This window comes from Penicillium riverlandense (genome assembly GCF_028828495.1).
Source record: "Penicillium riverlandense strain IBT 135883 chromosome Unknown utg000002l_segment0_segment0, whole genome shotgun sequence".
NCBI classification, from domain to species: domain Eukaryota; kingdom Fungi; phylum Ascomycota; class Eurotiomycetes; order Eurotiales; family Aspergillaceae; genus Penicillium; species Penicillium riverlandense.
The window spans coordinates 2,458,898-2,476,265 of NW_026643195.1; the positions used below are offsets into that span (position 1 = coordinate 2,458,898).

General features: G+C 50.5%; 8 protein-coding genes across 8 annotated transcripts; 4 read left to right on the top strand and 4 right to left on the bottom strand.

The window, feature by feature from the left end:
- Positions 1-1,406, top strand: N7474_003304 (uncharacterized protein; the record flags this gene model as incomplete). Its single annotated transcript, XM_057194719.1, has 3 exons — positions 1-898; positions 1,001-1,267; positions 1,318-1,406. 3 exons carry the CDS (start codon positions 1-3, stop codon positions 1,404-1,406), a joined length of 1,254 nt encoding a protein of 417 aa, XP_057056074.1.
- A 773-nt stretch (positions 1,407-2,179) lies between these two features.
- On the bottom strand, positions 2,180-3,169 carry N7474_003305 (mitochondrial 37S ribosomal protein uS9m; the record flags this gene model as incomplete). Its single annotated transcript, XM_057194720.1, has 2 exons — positions 2,180-2,271; positions 2,332-3,169. The coding sequence occupies 2 exons, from the start codon at positions 3,167-3,169 to the stop codon at positions 2,180-2,182; spliced, it is 930 nt and encodes a 309-aa protein (XP_057056075.1).
- Positions 3,170-3,374: 205 nt separating this feature from the next.
- N7474_003306 (putative translation elongation factor eEF-1 subunit gamma) lies at positions 3,375-4,895 on the top strand (the record flags this gene model as incomplete). Its single annotated transcript, XM_057194721.1, has 3 exons — positions 3,375-3,404; positions 3,458-3,659; positions 3,904-4,895. The coding sequence occupies 3 exons, from the start codon at positions 3,375-3,377 to the stop codon at positions 4,893-4,895; spliced, it is 1,224 nt and encodes a 407-aa protein (XP_057056076.1).
- A 556-nt stretch (positions 4,896-5,451) lies between these two features.
- N7474_003307 (PQ-loop repeat-containing protein) lies at positions 5,452-6,183 on the bottom strand (the record flags this gene model as incomplete). Its single annotated transcript, XM_057194722.1, has 3 exons — positions 5,452-5,751; positions 5,805-6,008; positions 6,139-6,183. 3 exons carry the CDS (start codon positions 6,181-6,183, stop codon positions 5,452-5,454), a joined length of 549 nt encoding a protein of 182 aa, XP_057056077.1.
- Positions 6,184-6,967: 784 nt separating this feature from the next.
- N7474_003308 (uncharacterized protein) lies at positions 6,968-9,247 on the bottom strand (the record flags this gene model as incomplete). Its single annotated transcript, XM_057194723.1, has 7 exons — positions 6,968-7,252; positions 7,400-7,877; positions 7,935-8,242; positions 8,286-8,416; positions 8,463-8,640; positions 8,706-8,742; positions 8,805-9,247. The coding sequence occupies 7 exons, from the start codon at positions 9,245-9,247 to the stop codon at positions 6,968-6,970; spliced, it is 1,860 nt and encodes a 619-aa protein (XP_057056078.1).
- A 2,604-nt stretch (positions 9,248-11,851) lies between these two features.
- Positions 11,852-14,812, top strand: N7474_003309 (acid trehalase; the record flags this gene model as incomplete). Its single annotated transcript, XM_057194724.1, has 1 exon — positions 11,852-14,812. The coding sequence occupies one exon, from the start codon at positions 11,852-11,854 to the stop codon at positions 14,810-14,812; it is 2,961 nt and encodes a 986-aa protein (XP_057056079.1).
- A 665-nt stretch (positions 14,813-15,477) lies between these two features.
- N7474_003310 (SDR family oxidoreductase) lies at positions 15,478-16,260 on the top strand (the record flags this gene model as incomplete). The annotated part of the gene is made up of 1 exon (XM_057194725.1): positions 15,478-16,260. One exon carries the CDS (start codon positions 15,478-15,480, stop codon positions 16,258-16,260), a length of 783 nt encoding a protein of 260 aa, XP_057056080.1.
- Positions 16,261-16,548: 288 nt separating this feature from the next.
- On the bottom strand, positions 16,549-17,119 carry N7474_003311 (Rieske (2Fe-2S) protein; the record flags this gene model as incomplete). Its single annotated transcript, XM_057194726.1, has 2 exons — positions 16,549-16,809; positions 16,868-17,119. The coding sequence occupies 2 exons, from the start codon at positions 17,117-17,119 to the stop codon at positions 16,549-16,551; spliced, it is 513 nt and encodes a 170-aa protein (XP_057056081.1).
- Between the last annotated feature and the right edge of the window lie 249 nt (positions 17,120-17,368).

The following is a 17,368-nucleotide window of genomic DNA, read 5'->3' on the forward strand; positions in this document are numbered from 1 at the left end:
ATGGATGGTGATAATCACGGACTAAAACACCATGACCGCCTGAGAGGCATAGGCCATTCCTCCTCGGCTCGATTGGCGGCCATGCACAACAACTCGCGCGCAGTAGACTCGTCCGCCCTGTCGGCTGCGGAGAGGGTCCAGCAGATGCCCTACGCCGACTATACAGGACACACAGGAACAGCCTTCCAAGCCGGTTCGTTGCAGGCGAACGAGGTGCCTGGGACTTACCAGCAGGACTTTGCGCGCCATCAGCACCAGCAACCACAGCACCACCATAGACAACAACAACAACAACAACAGCGTCGCGGACACCTTCAACAACAACATCAAGACGTACAACACCAGCAGCAGGCGTCCCTCAACCCATATGAGTCGGCCATGCTATACGGCTTTCAAGGCCCATCCACGCACAGCCAAGGCGCCTACGAGGTGGTGCCACAGTACTCGGCGCGGCAGTCTGCAGCGACGATGGACGCTCTGTCGAACCAGTTTGGAGTTCCACAGTACTATGTGCCAGAGGAACCATCCAGCGCCGGGGTGGTTCCTCAGTCGGTGCTTTCGCCCTATCTGAGCGCGCAACTACAGCAGCAGCCATATAGTACCAACCCGCAGGCTGCTTCCATCGCGCGTCCCAGTACGACAGGACAGCAGCAGCCCTTCGCCGCTACAATGGCGGACTTTACTTCCATTGGCGCTGCGCCGACGGCGCGAATAGATCCGCACCAACATCACCAGCAACAGCAATTATCTGCAGACCCCAGTCTGGACGAGGCATACAGGCAGTACCAGCGCGCACTCCTCCTGACCTTCGAACACACCCGCGCAGGACGACTAGTCGAAGCGAGCCGCTCCCTCCTCGAAATCTCCGAGTGGCTTGTGACGAACGCACGCGATCTCGGTACGCATCCATCTCCCCAGCTGCAGGACCTTGGCTAGCTCCACTGTATGGGAATGGACAAGACATTTGGACCAAACTGATCATCGTGAATATCCAATCTAGGAATCCTCCGCGATGATCACCTTCTCTACGCAGACCGGCTCCAGCTCTGGAGCGACTTCAATCTGTGCTGGCTGGCCGTGTGCCAGAAACAAAAGGATCTGACGCATGACCTCGTTGCGACGGGCCATCCGCCACCGCAGACGAGTCTGCTGCGCCGCGAGCGTCTAGAGGCCATGGGGAAGGTTCTGATCCACCTGTGCGATCAGCTTGAGCAGCACGGCCTCGTCGATTATCAGGTGGGGGTGTGGGAAGAGGAGATCCTCTGTGGTAAGTCATACTTTAGTTCCTCATAAAGGAACTAAGCTAAAATGAACTAGTGCTTGGCCAATGCCTAGATCTGATCGAAGCCAGACCCGATCTGCTCCGTCTCCAGCCCGTCCCTGAGCCCGCCGCCGCGAAACCTTGAGCTTGACCGTGACCGTCATATTCATGGAACGTGTCAGCCTTGCATCTTTTTCTCCCCTTTCTTGCAGATAATTACCCGGCAAAGTGGTCCGCGCTCGGACGTCGATCGGTACCGACTGTCGTGCGCGGGGGATTGCCCAGGTCTCCGGGACTAGTTACCGCCACGATGGGCTATTGTTTACTAGCCTGCCCTAGTTGGCTGGGGGCCACTACTACTCATTCTTCTTGTTGTTGGGAGGATCGCTGATGATGCGATCGCTTCGAAAAGTAACGACAATTTGTCACTCATCTCTCCCAAGGCGACCAGCAGACGCGACCTCGCGTTGTTACGGTAGCTTTTCTCTAGCTATTCTCTCTCTCTTTTTGTTTCTCGCAACTGACGCGGGAGCTTGTACATAGGCGGATCTGCGGAGCGAGCTTGTTCCTTTGTTGTTTTTGTTGTTGTTCGGGTCTGGTTTCCATTCTGGATCAGTTGCATTCGGGAGCGCGTGCGGGCTGACGGGGGGTCAAAAGGTAGTTTGGCGCAATTCGGCGTGTACCGTCTCTGGGTGTTCGGAGCAATATTCTAAGGAGAGTATTCTCCCGTTTGTTACAGACATAGATACCCTCAGACATCACGAATGATAGTTCAATGTGAATCGAATCGCCAGAATAGTAAACCCCGAATATGCATTTGAGTACAGGATATAGGACCGGAGTCGCGACTCTCGATCGGCTGCGCCATGGCAGGTGGAAATAATACACACATAGGAAACAAAAGGGAACGAAAATAGATCACCGCTTGACCCAGGTGGGCATTTTCCGGGCCTTGACGTGACCAGGCTTCTTCCTCTCGACGCGACGGGCATCGACGGAGATCACACCAGCTAGAACCAAGCATGTCAGTATTATAATATAACCCTTCATGGAAGAGGAAGTAGACATACCCTTTCTCAAAACCGGCTTCAGAGCCGGCTCATGCACCAGCAACGCCCGCGCCGTAGCCAGCGTAATAGCCTCCGCCTGACCCGTCACACCGCCGCCACGCACATTGATCCACGCATTATACTTATCCAGACGCTGCGTACAGCGCAGCGCCCACAGCGCGCTCTCGCGGTCATGCACGCGCTTGAACACGTCGACCAGCGACCTGCCGTTAACGAGGATCTCGCCCTCGCCCTCGACGAGATGCACCACGGCCGAGGATTCCTTGCGCTTGCCTCTCCCGCGCGCGCGCCCGCTCTCGTCCACCGTCGGAGGCGCCAGTTGCTGCGCGTATGGGTTTCCGGGCCGTAGGAAGGACTCCAGCGTGGACCGCACCTCGGCGGGAACGACGGCTGGCTGGATGCGGTTGAGCCGTTGTAGGATCTTGACTAGGCTCTTGTATTTCTTTGTGGGTACGGGCTCGCCTACGAAATCGCGGAACTGGGCGAGTTTGAACCATGCCATTCGCGGGGCTTCGCTGGCTTCCATGGTCGGGAGCCCGGAGTATTTCGTTTGCAGCTTCTCGAGCTTTAGGACGTGGTCGATGAAGCGGGGGCTGCCCGAGAAATAGGCCGGAGAGGCAGGGACAATTCGAGCGGGTGATCGGTTGTTAAAGGTTGAGAAGTCGATCTCCGGTGCTGCTGGAGATACTGCCTCCTCTGTTGTTGCATAAGTGCGGGTTTGGGTTCGGGGGTGTCGGAGGTGTGAGGGGGCACGGGAGGCGGAGACTCGGGAGGTGGATGATGACAGCCGAAGCAATTGCATCGCCTGAGCGATACAATTGGACCTGTGCCCGGCCATGGTTGTTGTGTTCGTTGAATGGCGTAGGTAGTTCTTCGAGGTGTCCAGTCAAGTGTTTTTCGCTAATCACGTGCCGCGCATTAACTGGTTTCTCCGGATGCCGACAGAACAGCCCGCGCACAAAATTTCGTCTCCAGCCCCTCCTTCCCTTCTTCATCTTCTTCTCTCTATCCTTTCTTTCCTCCACCTCCCCAAATCTTTCAAGATGACCTTCGGCAAGCTTTACGGTCTTCCTGTATGTTCAATCTCATATTCTCCTCTATCTGGTCCTAAGCTAATTCCCGTCAGGACAACGGTCGTACCATCGCCATCCTGGTTGCTGCCAAGCACAACAACCTGGACCTGGAGCTGGTCAAGACTGAGGCTAAGGCTACTGCTGCTTTCAACTCCAGCGCTGAGTACCGCAAGATCAACCCCGTTGGCAAGATCCCCGCTTTCGTCGGCGCCAATGGCTACACTCTCACCGAGGCGATTGCCATCGCCATCTACGGTACGTTTGACGATGTTTATTCTTACGCAGCAACCACACCACACTTGCCCCCTCTTGTGCCCTTTGCATGATGAACAGTATCATTACTAGTTATCCCTGACTGAACTACACTGTTGATAATATCAATTCTGATAATTTGGCCTACCCCGCTTTGGAGGAAATTTTTCCCTCACATTGCCCCATTGTTGCTCCTGATTGCTCGAACGACCCACTTGGACATTCTGACTGACTTGTCCTTTTGCAGTGACCTCCCAGAACGAGAAGACCACTCTTCTGGGCAAGACCAAGCAGGACTACGCCTCCATCGTCCGCTGGCTCTCGTTCACCAACGCCGAGCTTCTGCCCAAGCTCGCCGCCTGGTACCGCCCCCTTCTGGGCCTGGATGGCTACAACAAGAAGGCTGTCGATGAGGCCGCCAAGGTTGCTGTGAACACCGTCGGCGTTCTCGAGACCCACCTCACCAACAACACCTACCTCGTTGGCGAGCGCATCACCCTGGCTGACATCTTCGCTGCCTCCCTCCTTACCCGCGCCTTCGCTACTGTCCTGGACAAGAAGTTCCGCTCCGACAGCCCCGCCGTCACCCGCTGGTACAACACCATCATCAACCAGGACGCTTTCAAGGCTGTCTTGCCCAACCCCGTCTTCGCTGAGGAGACCATCAAGTACACCCCTCCCAAGAAGGAGGAGAAGCCCAAGGCTGCTGCCCCCGCTGCTGAGGAGAAGCCCGCCGAGGAGAAGCCCAAGCCCAAGCACCCTCTGGAGGCTCTCGGCAAGCCCACCCTCATCTTGGACGACTGGAAGCGCCAGTACTCCAACAGCGAGACCCGCGAGGAAGCCATGCCCTGGTTCTGGAAGAACTTCAACGCTGAGGAGTACTCGCTCTGGGCGGTCAACTACAAGTACAACAACGAGCTGAAGCTCACCTTCATGGCCAACAACCTGATCGGTGGCTTCCACGCCCGTCTCGAGGCCTCCCGCAAGTACCTCTTCGGTGCCCAGGGTGTTTACGGTGAAAACTACAACTGTCTCATCAAGGGTGTCTTCATGGTCCGCGGCCAGGAGAGCCTCCCCGCCTTCGACGTCGCTCCCGACTGGGAGAGCTATGACTTCATCAAGCTCGACCCCTCCAGCGAGGCTGACCGCAAGCTTGTCGAGGACATGTGGGCCTGGGACGTCCCCGTCACCGTCGACGGCAAGGCGTACGAGTTTGAGGACGGCCACGTCTTCAAATAGATGTGACCCGCAATTCTTTCCTTACCCTGCTCCCCAATACCCTCACTCTCCCGTCCCCCTATTAAAAAAAGACTTACGCGCCGATGTTCCTTATGTTCATGGTTATGATACGTTGAGATGTGGAATGATGATCCATCAGGACCGAAGGTGTCTCCGTCTCAGTCTGGCTGCTTGATAGTTTAGTATGAATCGAACAAGACAACAGCATGAGATGTTCTCTCAATTTACTTCTTTCTTATAGTAGATGCAGAAAGCATTGTAATTAGTGGTGGCAATCTAGTTTTCGGGTGCATGTGGCCAACCTCGCCTTTCTACTACCTCGCGCCCAGATGCGGTTCTGAAGACTGAAGTTGACGATGACATCGGATGCAGAGATACAGGTTCCTGCGGAGTCACACTGTGCCTCTTTGTACGTTTTTTCAGCCAAGGCAGGAGATTGAATACGCCACCGCATGCGAAGATGCCCAACCAAAGTGCCAACTCACTTCCATATATAACTATGCCAAGTATGTTAATAGCCGGCCCGAATACTTATCGTATGTTAGCAACTGGTTTCTCACCCAAACATCTCACTATACTCACAAATAGATATGAGAGAAAACAGATCACCAGCGGCGTCGATGCCCACAAAGAAGAAACTGATTCCTCGTACAGTTCGGTGGACATAAATGTCCCAGTAATGCCTCAGCACCCCTGCTGAGAGCAGACATGCGCTTAAAATAGCCATCAAGATGAGAGGCCATCTGATACCATGAGATCGGGCTTCTTTTAATGCAAATATTAATCCCGCTTCAGTGCCACCAAAAATTAGAAAAAGAGGAGCGACCGAAGCAATACATCTCGTGACAGAGTACCTCTATCCCATAGTCAACAATATGTAGACAATGACCTAAGACGGATAGCACTTACCTTCCCATAGTATAGGCACTGACCCCAAGTAACAAGGCTCAGAGTTGTAAGTATCTGAGGCTGGACTCTTAGAGCCACGTTGAACTCTTCTACGATATTGTACACCCCGAGAGGGACCCCCGCAGCTGCCCATAACAGCATCATTGACCCCTGCAAGCCTTCAATGTCGTGTCTTTTGTAATTTATTATAATCTGGGGTAGGAGCTAGACAAAGAATTAGCATAAGCGCATAAGATCTAAGCCACACATCATTGATGCCTTACCTGGATAGACCAGCACACCTATGAGCTTTATTAGTTGTATAGAAAAGAATAATTCAAGCTGGTGAACCCACCGCGCCTAGAGTTCCCAGGACGTTTTCTGCTATAGGGATGTCCATGGTGAGAAGGTAGGAGAATATGAGAGGGCGTAGGAATCCAAAAGGGTTTGGGTAGATAAGAATGATTCATCATACCACGTGAAATGGTCCTATTTCCTAGAATTCTAATTGGGCCCTTTCGCAGACCCGCCCGTTTCCTCATAGTCTATTTTTTGCCCAAATGGGCATATGGGCCTGACCAGCCTATATAGCCCCAGGTCCCAAGCGCACTCGATGCCCGGGCCGAACTGTTAAGAAAGCTGAAAACGCAAATAAGGAGCAGCGACTCTAGCCCGCACAAAGCCACAAGGAGAATTCAAATTGACACAGCAGCAACACTCGGCGACAGCCAACAGGAGATCCTTTTCAAGCAAGCAAGGATGCCGAAAAGGCCCAAGTTGGAAAGGCCGCTCAGAAAGACAGGTAAACGATCCTGGAGAAATGGGACATCCACCTAATAATGTGGACGCAGAAAACCCAGATGGAATTGAAGGAGGGCTAAAATTGATGGGCCCCTCCGAATTTATGCAGTAGGGGCAGAAAGCATAGATGAGAGCGATGGGTAAGGAATCCTGGATGTTACTAGGGGAACAGCAGCCGCAAAGGTGGTGGGCATGGAGGTAGCAAGTGTATGGAGTTTCGTGTAAATACATTTTAATCACTATTCAAGTAAAGTAACGGCGCTCATTTGAACACGAGTTCTATCGCTATGATAACCTTTGGAGGTTAAGATGACGTACACGATAGAACGCTTTAGTCAAGGAACTGAAGCAACCTCTTTCACGTTCCGTACACAATCCCGGAATTAGTTTCCATAGTAAGGGTTCGAAACCGAGTCCGTAGTTGACTCGTCACAACACTGGTCGAATATCTTTGCACCGGTTGAGTCATACAAGCAGTTATCGTTTCCGAAATAGATATCACCATAATTCCGGGGCCAGACAGCGTCAAGTTTGCAGCCAGGAACGACTTTGTAATCAGTCTTGTCATCGCCGTTGAACTTTGCATAGATGGTCGCAGTACTGTTGCCTGTGTTTTGGTCCGCAATATCTGTTTGGAAAGGATTCCCTGTCAGATCAATCATGAAGACCTATGGGAATTGGAATGACATACTTGTGGTGCTGGGATTGCATAAATTCTGATCGTTCACGTTGATGCATCCATTGTTAACGTGCTTCATCATCCATATTAGCTGATAAACTCCATGCGTTAAATGCTTCTTCTTTCGAACACGTACCAAGTTGGTTCCACGAGAGTTGTAACCAGCTGGCGCATCACAAGGCCAGTATTCATCACTATAAAACCCTTGTATCCAATTTTCAGCTGCAGCTGTGATGTTGTCACAGATGGGCAAGTTGAAGAATCCAGGAGTGCGGATTCCGTTCTGGAAGATCACGTCACCCTCCGTTCCTTGCCCATCAATGGCCTTTGACAGATCTGGCATTTTATAGCCATTTGCGTTATTGTTCAACTGATAAGCCTGGTACGAACTCTGCACGATATCCTCTAGAGTGACACCGCCGTAAGCAGTACCGTCGAGTGTCGAGTGAGTGCCACCAGGGAGAGTTTGAAAAGGCAGGCCAGATTCAGAGTTAATGCTCACGACATAGTAAGCATCATTATTGTAGCAAACATAGCTTCCCACCATGGTACTTTCAGAAATCCACTTGAGAAGGTCTTGATTCACGGAGGTGGAACAACCACCTGCATTTCGTCTGATTTAATTGGTAAGTATTTCCTTTTCTCCCAATTAGCCGGGGGCATATTCTTACAGAATTCGAGGATATGGTTTGGTAGGAGCCACTGCCCAGGCAGCTGGAATCAGCTGCCCATAAAGGATCTTTTCTGCCTCGGCAGTCATCCCAGTCAACTCTACCTGATCTGAAAGCAGAAGCATGGAACCATTGGCGACCAGTTCCTGAAGACCACCGATGGAGGAGTCATCGCTTGCTCCACTAAAGAGGGATGTCATATACCCGCCCTCCATGCCAGTCCAGGTTGAAAAATAAGTGCCAAGTGCATCCGAGATGCTGTTTTCAGTACCCAATGCATTGCTTGCGCTGTTTTTTTTGGTAAGCCTCTGGGTCTAGATCAAGCTGTGCCGCAAGGGTAAGGGAGATTACTGACGATGACAGCGAGTCTTTGCTTGTCGCAGTGCTGAAAGAGATGAGAGCTGCGTTCGTTACATCTTTGCCCATAGAGAAGTACTTCGAGGTGGCAAGAGTCGCAATTTGTTTTAATGCTTGAACCCCGACTTCCAGTTAGTAACAATGTTCAGACACAGCAATGGATATTATTACCAATGTTCCAAGCATAAGAGCTCGCAATGCTGGCACCCATGGTTAAGGCATCCAGGATGATCTTGATTATTTCACTATCGTCCGGCTTTTGGGGCGAAAACGTGCTGGAAAAGGTACCAATATCATTTTGCATGGCATTTAGAGCGTCGCCAAGAGCATTATAGGTCTGCTGATGAAGCTGAGTAGAAGATATTCCAGGTTAGTCAACAAAGAATTACACGAATGACGGGCAAATCGAAATACCTGGTGGATGGAGGAAAAAGAGTTCATGATCAGATACCTGCGTGTTCGTTTGAGTGAGTACTTGTACTTGTTCATTCAAAAAGACAGAAGCCTACTTACCCAGCAGGGTATTTGACTTGGTTACAGGTGAGCACTGTAGAGCAAGGAGTGTTGCCAATATCTCCACAGTTCCAGTTGTCTGGTCCAGAAAAGTAATTGCTGATGAATTCGGGGAACTTCAAGCCACTGGAAGAACCAGAAGCTGACCAGGCAGCCAAAGCAGCTTTCAAGGCATCATCTGCATCTGCTGCATCCCAACGGGCGGTGGGGTCCAGTGTCGCATCGGTGATTTGGGAAGTGCACTTGACATTCTTCCATGAAATGGAGGTTCCATTAGGGTGGATAGATGAAGGAGCAGGCTTGGAAGGCCTAGGGGACTTTGCAGTTGTTGTGTGACCCGCGCTATTTGCAGTCGTCGTGTGGACAACGCTAGGGCTAGGGGGAGCAGCTTGGCCCAGTACGCATAGCAAGGACAGAGCCGTCCCGAGGAAGACAAAATGCATTTCGAATTGGTGCTTGGGCGATCGAACAGATAGTCAGAATTTGGAAAAGGAACCTTTGTGCAAGAATACTTCAATGCCAGCTACACTGTCGGTCTATTTATACCCTCGAGAGCGTCTCCTTTTCCGTCAAACATCTAGATATTGTGAATACGAGAACTACAGACCCCCAAGATCCAAAAGAGCATAGAGCCAGGCTAGGAGTTTACAGCGTGCCTTGAGAACCATATGACATTCGTTGATGAATGCAGAGATCCTCTTTCTCGCCCCCATAGACGCAAATGTGGCGATTACTCCGCCTCCTTCTCCATCAAATATTTAGAGATGGTGAGTACGAGAACTACAGACGCCCAAGATCAAGATGAGCATAGAGCCGGGCCGGCAAGTCACGTCGTGCTTTGAGAACCATATGACAGTCGCTAACGAATGTAGAGATCCTCTTGCCCCCATAGATGCGAGTGTGCAGACTACTCAGGCGTTTTGCATTATTACGCAAAAGGGAACCCGATGAGGATTAATGTTTGACAGGGAAGTTCGCTTAGCAGGAAGATCTTCAGGGCAATGACAGCGGGAGTTGAAACTTCAAGGTATCCCCAGCCTAAATGCTTCAGAATACGAGCTCCGCTGATTGCTCCTCCAATCGGTTCGCCCACATTCCCCACGTGGAGTGAGTGGGCCCTAAAGGCTACATGCAACTTTAAAAAGGCTGTCAACCTTGAAATACGCCTTATTTCGAAGACTCTACCGTTACCTGTAGCCAATACTCACCTAAATTGTCATCAACCCGGCCTGCAACATGAATATGAGTGACTAAGATAGCTTCAAATACAGGTACCTCATTTTGATTTCCGATTAGATTGATTGGCGCACTCAGTTCTGGTGCATACCAGAATTCCCGCCTCAGATACTTATGAACCCGGTTCGCAAGCAGTTTGCGGGTCTCATTGTGATCAATTGAGAGCCCTGAAGCCATTCCGGGTCACTAACGATTCGATCTCACTAGCATCAACGCTATAAATAGCAGCTAACAAATCCTAAGCACTAAGCCCCCGGAGAAGATCTCCAATAGCCTAGTGATTCGCTAGGCGGCACTCCACATTAACAGTCTCCCCATGGCACTAATGCCCGGGCTCAGCCCGCCAAGTTTCCTGCTGTACATAGCCAACTCCGATATAGTTAACTTAGTTATGTTTATCCAAATAAACGACCGAATTCAAGCTCTTTGAAAAGCTCGGCAATTTATCCCTTTCGAAATGTGCCTGACTCTGTCCCCAATAATGCGCAGTTGTTCCTTTAACTCCCTAAAATTTCCTCGGTTAGTCTTCCTTTGTCCATCCCCGAAACAGTTCAAGCTCAGTCGGCAGTAAGAGATTGCGGGAAACAACGGCGTCCTCCAGCATTCGAAAGAGCAAGAGGATATCGCGCTGCAAAAAGAGTCGGGAAAGAAGATGACGACGCCGAGCCTGATGAGTCTAATGAACGAGACCCGTAAGAATTTGTGTTCAGAAATAAGAATTGATTTAAAACTGTGCTCAATAATACGATTGACGTTCAATTTAGGCCATGATATCTCAGAGGTGAAACTGCAGAAATTCCCAAACATCTATAGATCGCATAATAATATTTAGAGAAGGATGACGTTTGCAGTAGAACGTCTTAGTCAAGGAATTGAAGCGACCCCGCGGACCTCGCGGACCTAGAGGTCTTTGTTAGGACCTCGGAGTATGTTTGACCGACCACCCTCGTTCAAACACTTCTCAATTACTACCATTCGAGCTTCGACCTAAGCCCTCAAGAACGCCTTACCTGAATCTGTATTGAATTGACAACCAAGCATAGATAATAATAAGAGAAAGCCCGGGCGGAATTCTCATGCAGAGGTTCTTGGCCCCATGTATAGTTAGGGTGACATCCATGTTTAGGCCTCCAGGATTACTATGTAGTAACTAATGGAACGGTAGTATGTAATTGAGGGAGTTCTCATCCAGTCAAAACCTTGCGGGGAGACCCACGCGGGGAAAAGGGTCGTTCGGTTTGTCAAGTTCAGAACACTTGCTGCTTGTGAGTAGATGGTAAAAAGCGATTCTTGCCATAGACTTAGGGTTTGCTGGGGTTTTAGGAACTCCAGAGATCCAAGAATGTGGGTGTATATGTTCGGCCAATTATTGCAGTGCACACCCTAACTCGCTCCTTCCTCTCTACCCAGAGGACGATCTTTGTCTCGTATGTTTCTGTCTTTTTTGGCCTCGGACTTTAGGGAAATAAATCAGTTTCTCTTTCCCCGCTTGCCATTCTCTTCCCATTGATCGTCATTTTTCATCGCCCATATCACCCGTCACCTTGGCGACCCTCAGAAACAAAAAATTTTGCGCCCATTTTTCCCCTGGCCATTCCACCTTGTCTAGCTACAGTATGTTATCCAAGCCTTCTTTGTCTTCTTTCTTTTGCTTCTCACAATTGCCTCACATATGGATCTCACTGATGATTTTCATTTAGTTATCTGCTCTCCAGGTTAACTTTGCATCACGAGAGCCCTACTCGACCCGGGCCTGTCCTAACGGAAGTAAAATTCTTTGGTCCTTGGGATAGCTTGCTGAGGATTTGACAATGGTACATATTTCGCTATGCCTGGCGGCTATCCTGGCCGGCAGTATTAGCCCAGCCTCCGCGAGCCAAAAGCAGAAGGATTCAGTATACAATACGAGATTTCCTGGTGTGACCTGGGATAACAATGCTTGGACCTTGACAAGCACCAATTCCAACAACACGGACTGGTATTCTCAGTCATTCGTTTCCAACGGTTACATTGGCGCAAGCTTTGCCTCCACCGGGCCTTTCCCACACAACTACGGCCCTCTGGGCGGCCCATATTTTAATGATCATGTCACTTTTTCCACCATTGCCGGGTTCTTTGATCGGCAACCGAATGTTACTTTTGCGGCGGAGCCTTGGCTTAGCCAATATGGATGGGAAAGCTCCATAGCCGGGATCCCTTCTTGGGGCTCCATAGTGCTTGATCTAGGAAATGGCATATATCTTGACGGCACGATTGATGAGGCTGAGCTCTCAAATGTGACGCTGCAGCAAGATTACAAACAAAGCACTGCCAGCTATTCTTACACTTGGTCACCGAGAAAGCTGCCCGGAGCAGCGTTAGACATTTCTTATATGGTTCTGGCTGACAGACTACATCCGAATCGGGCTTACGTGCGAATGAGCATCACATCATCAACGGCTATGTCCGCTAAGGTAGTGAACATTATTGATGGAGCCACATCTCTCCGAACGGACTTTGTTGAAAAGGGCATGAACGAACGGTTCATTCACACTGCCATCCGTCCAGAAGGAGTGAGCAACGTCACAGGCTGGATCTTTTCCACACTGGACAGTCCCAATGCGAACATGTCAGCTTTGCGACAGAGCACGGACGAGCCGTACATCAGTACAAGTGCATCCACCATTGCCCAAGGAATGGAAATAAAACTTCAGCCGCACCGACCGGTCAGCGTAGTCAAGTATGTGGGAATTGCAAGTTCCGACGCCTTTGAAGACCCCGAAAAATGGGCACTCAAGCAAGCGAAGGCAGCAGTGGCAAGCGGATTTGAGAAGTCCTTACAGGGACACATCCAGGAGTGGAGGGAGCTATTTCCTACAACCGCTGTGACCAGCTTTGCTGACCCAACATCGCACCGACTTCCTGCGCACTTGGTGGGCCGGCAGATCACGACGGTCGTTGCAGCGGCAATGCTCCTCATGACCAGCGTTACCGAAAATAACCTTGCCCAGGTTAACAACGCACCCATAAACATGTATGGGTTTGGTGTATGCGGGCTGCTCTCTGATTGTTACGGCGGCCAGCGATATTGGGACCAGGATATATGGATGGGTCCTTATCTTTTCGCCACGAATCCAGTCGCTGCGAAGCAGATACCTCTCTCTCGAACATATTTTTACCACCAGGCACAGGCTAATATTGGAACAGCCTGGCAAGGTTCGAAGCGAAACTACACATTCTCACCCGGCGCCGCTGACTACGCCTGGTCGCAAGGGCGTGATGGTAACTGCTCGGCCTTTGCCCCCTGCTGGGATTATGAGTATCACAACAACGGGGACATTGTCTTGGCCTTTATCGACTATTGGGCGGCTTCTGGAGACGATCAGTTTTTCAAAGAGTCGCTGCTTCCGATCACGAATTCGATTGCTACTTTCTACTCCGATCTGCTGCGACTAAACGAATCGACGGGGACCTGGACCGTGACTAACATGACAGATCCGGACGAATACGCTTCTTTTGTTGATAACGGAGCATACACAATGGCGCTGATGCAATACACACTCCTTAATGCCAATGCTTTCAATTCTTACTTTGGGGAGTCACAAAACAGCCACTGGGATGAGCAAGCCTATGCTATCGAGATCCCAATCGATAAAAGCAGGGATCTGACTCTGGAGTATACGGGTATGCCTAGCTCGATATCCATCAAGCAAGCCGACGTTGTCCTCCTCACCTATCCTTTGAACAACAACAACAACGCAACATTCAGCAACCAGATAGAAAATCTTCAATACTACGCGTCTCAGCAAGCCCTGGATGGACCGGGAATGACATACGCGATCTATAGCATCGACTCCTCGGTCCTTGAACCTGAGGGATGTGCGGCGTACACATACGACCTATACTCGTGGACACCATATGTTCATGGACCCTGGTTCACAACCTCCGAACAGATGGATGATGGTGGAGGTGCCTATCCATTTTTCACTGGGATGGGCGGCATCCTGCAGGTTGACTTGATGGGGTACCTTGGTCTGCGCTACGGTATGACGCCCGGCGTCGTGCAGGTGTATCCAGTCTTGCCACCCCAGATACCATACATGCGCTTCCCCACATTCTATGTTTCAGGTTGGCCTGTCCATGCGGAGGCGACTCAGGAACACACGATTCTCAGACGCTCCGGGGAGAAACCATTGGCGACAGCAAACCCGGAGTTTGGCTCGAAAAGCATCACCGTTCAATTGGCTCGTGGCGCATCAGACAACATCAAGACATTCGAGCTCCCGCCAGGCGGCACATTAAGAATTCCAAACATGAACTCGCAGACGAAGAGAAACGTCGTCCAGTGTCGCCCAGTGGTTTATTCAGAGCAAGCAAAGACCCCTGGCCAGTTTTCCCAGGCCGCAATTGATGGCTCTAATAGTACATCATGGCTGGCAGATGCAAACAAGACCAGCAGCTTTACCGTCGATTTGAGTGGCGAGGGATTCCAAGTGGTCAACAGCCTTTTCGTTCAATGGACCACAGCACCCCCTGCCGATTCATTTGTCATATTCCACAACACTAGTAGTTCTAGTGGCCAAGACGTGACAAAGATCAATCTGTCCTCTGGTGCTATTACTTCAAGGTACAATCGTGGCAGACCGGAAGCTAGTCTTAATCGGCAAGTCTATCAGGGGTCTGTCAATATCAGCTTGGCTGGAAAAGGGGTTTGGACGGGACGATATGCAACCCTTCTCATTGATGGAAGTACTCAGCAAACCGGAGTGGCAGAATGGTCTGTACTTGTGTAATTTTCCATAGGACGCAAACAAGCACCAATCATCGGGTACATCGACAAAAGGTTATATTTACCACAGAGTGTAGCCGTATGCCACGTAGGGTGCTTAAAAAGCATGAAATAGAGTGCGCAATTGTGCTATTAAGGATCTCCATAAATACCAAAGTCAATCCGCAGCCGAGACAAAATTCCTGCGATTTGAGCTGCACACTGCTCTACATATACTGCATCTGAGCTTTTTGGCTCTTCGACTTTTATGCTGAGATGCTGGTTAAGACGCTTCACTCAAGCCCTAATGAGAGCCTTCCGTCAGCCTGCCAGAGTACTATCAGTTACTCTATTGATGTCTGTGGACACGAAAGCAGCCTTAGAAGTAATGGGGTATCTTTGAATCGTGTGAAGGACTTGAGAAGTTTGTATTTACATTTATAGGGAGTTGGTGGGGCAAGCCACAATGATTGAATGCAGCAAATCACGACGGTTCAAGACACATACTTACGAGCACCTGGCCAACCTATATAACGACCGCCCCTCCCACTTGTCAATCCATCTTCTTTTTCAGCCTTGTATTTTCCCTTCCACACAGAACCCTTCCCGTCGTAAGGAGAAAGGAAAAGCTTCAAACAAATATTCTTTTCCTAAACTGCCATCCTTCGTTTTGCACAAGAACTTGTCAGCATGGCATCCGAAATCAGCACGAACAAAGTATACGTCGTCACCGGCGCCAACAGAGGTCTCGGCCTTGGCCTCACCAAGGCCCTTCTGTCCCGCCCCAGCATTACCGTCATAGCCACGGTGCGCAACGACGAAGCAGCTGCAAGCCTGCAGGCCGAGCACTTAGAGATGACAGCAACCGGTCAGGGCAGTGCACTGCACATCATCCAGCTAGATTTCACAGCAGCCTTAAGCCCTGAGCAAATCTCCGAAGGCTTTTCCAAGACAGTCGACACCATTGACCACATCGATGTCCTAATCAACAATGCCGGGTTCGCCGCGCCAATGCACCCAGCAACCCAAACCTCCGCCGAGGACCTCCGTGCCAGCTTTGAGGTGAACACAATCGCGCCGCTAATGGTCTTTCAAGCGTTTTGGCCTCTGCTCCAAAATTCTCCCTCCGGAACACCGAAAGTTATCCTGATTTCGTCATCTGTCGGCTCCATCCGAGCTCAAGAGCCCATGACTGGGGGTGCATATGGACCCAGCAAGGCAGCTGCAAACTGGCTAGTTCGGGCCCTGCACCTTCAGAACGAACATAAAGGGCTCGTTGCAGTTGCGCTGCATCCTGGTTGGGTTCAGACGAGGAATGGTCATTTCGCTGCGAAGGAGTGGAATTACCCTCCAGGTCCGCCGGATACAGTGGAGGATAGTGTGAAAGGTATGCTAGAGGTTATTGATGGAGCTACGAGGGATACTATCTCGGGGGAGTTTGTTGCACAGACCGGGGAGGTTATTCCTTGGTAGTGCGATGATAGATTGGACATTCTCGTGGGAACCTGCTACACAATTTACGTGGGCTCAACTCTGGGTAGGAACACGATCTCAAAGCAATAAGTTTTGGCCTTTAGTGATTCTGTAATTCTCCGACCACCGAGTACATTATTATCCACAGTGGAGATGTAAATAGCTATATACAGGTACGTGTATCCAGTAGATTTTCTCCGCCAAATAGGGTTGGCTATCTTACAGGGCCGAGTTGCTCATAGCAACTGTTAAATATAGATCCCCTCCAAATAAAATGGAGCGGCCATCTTAGCCGATTCGTTGCTTTCGCCTGACCCAAACTTCCTTGTCATCACTCTCAGAAGTCCCGTCAGTCGATGATACCCGAGGTTCCCGCAGCTGGACCTCCCACACCTTCAGCTTGTAGTTGCCGCGATCCGCCTGGCCCGAGAAGATATCAAAGGACCATTCATGCTTAGGACAAGTAATTCCAGCACTGAGGGTGATCCCAAAGTCTTCAATGTCAAAGACATTGCCCTGGGAAAGTGGGAATGATGAATGCGGGCATTGCTATCCAAGGTTCAGCTTGATCCAAGGACCTGACATCAAATCTCTGACTCGTACTTACATGATCGACAGCGTGTACCTGCCCTTTGTATTTAAACACGAGAACCTGTTCTTTCAGATCCCCCGGTTGGTCAATGTCCGCTTCTACCGGAGCCTCGGGCGCCTTTGCCTTCGCCGTGGAGATGCGGAAAGCTTTGCATCTTGGGGCGATCCGATAGGCGTCCTTATCCAGGTCGAGATCTGGGAATGAGGAAGCAAGGCCAACCGGGTGCCAGGAGGAATCGGCCCGGAACTGTTGTCTGAAGGGGTTCATGTCATGAGGGAGGTTTTATGTTCGGCGCAATGGGCAGGAGTTCTATGGAATTCTTTTTTGGGCCTTTCCCGGCCCCACCAATCACGGTGGGCTAAGTCTTATCCATTTCATCCATATCAGACCCAGGGGCGTGCTCAATTCTACCCGGTGATCAAATAGGACTACAATGTAGAATAAATTACTGATTGAGTATAAAATTTTGTACACGAATAATGTCTACTTGATGCAGCTGTACAATAACAAGCAAAA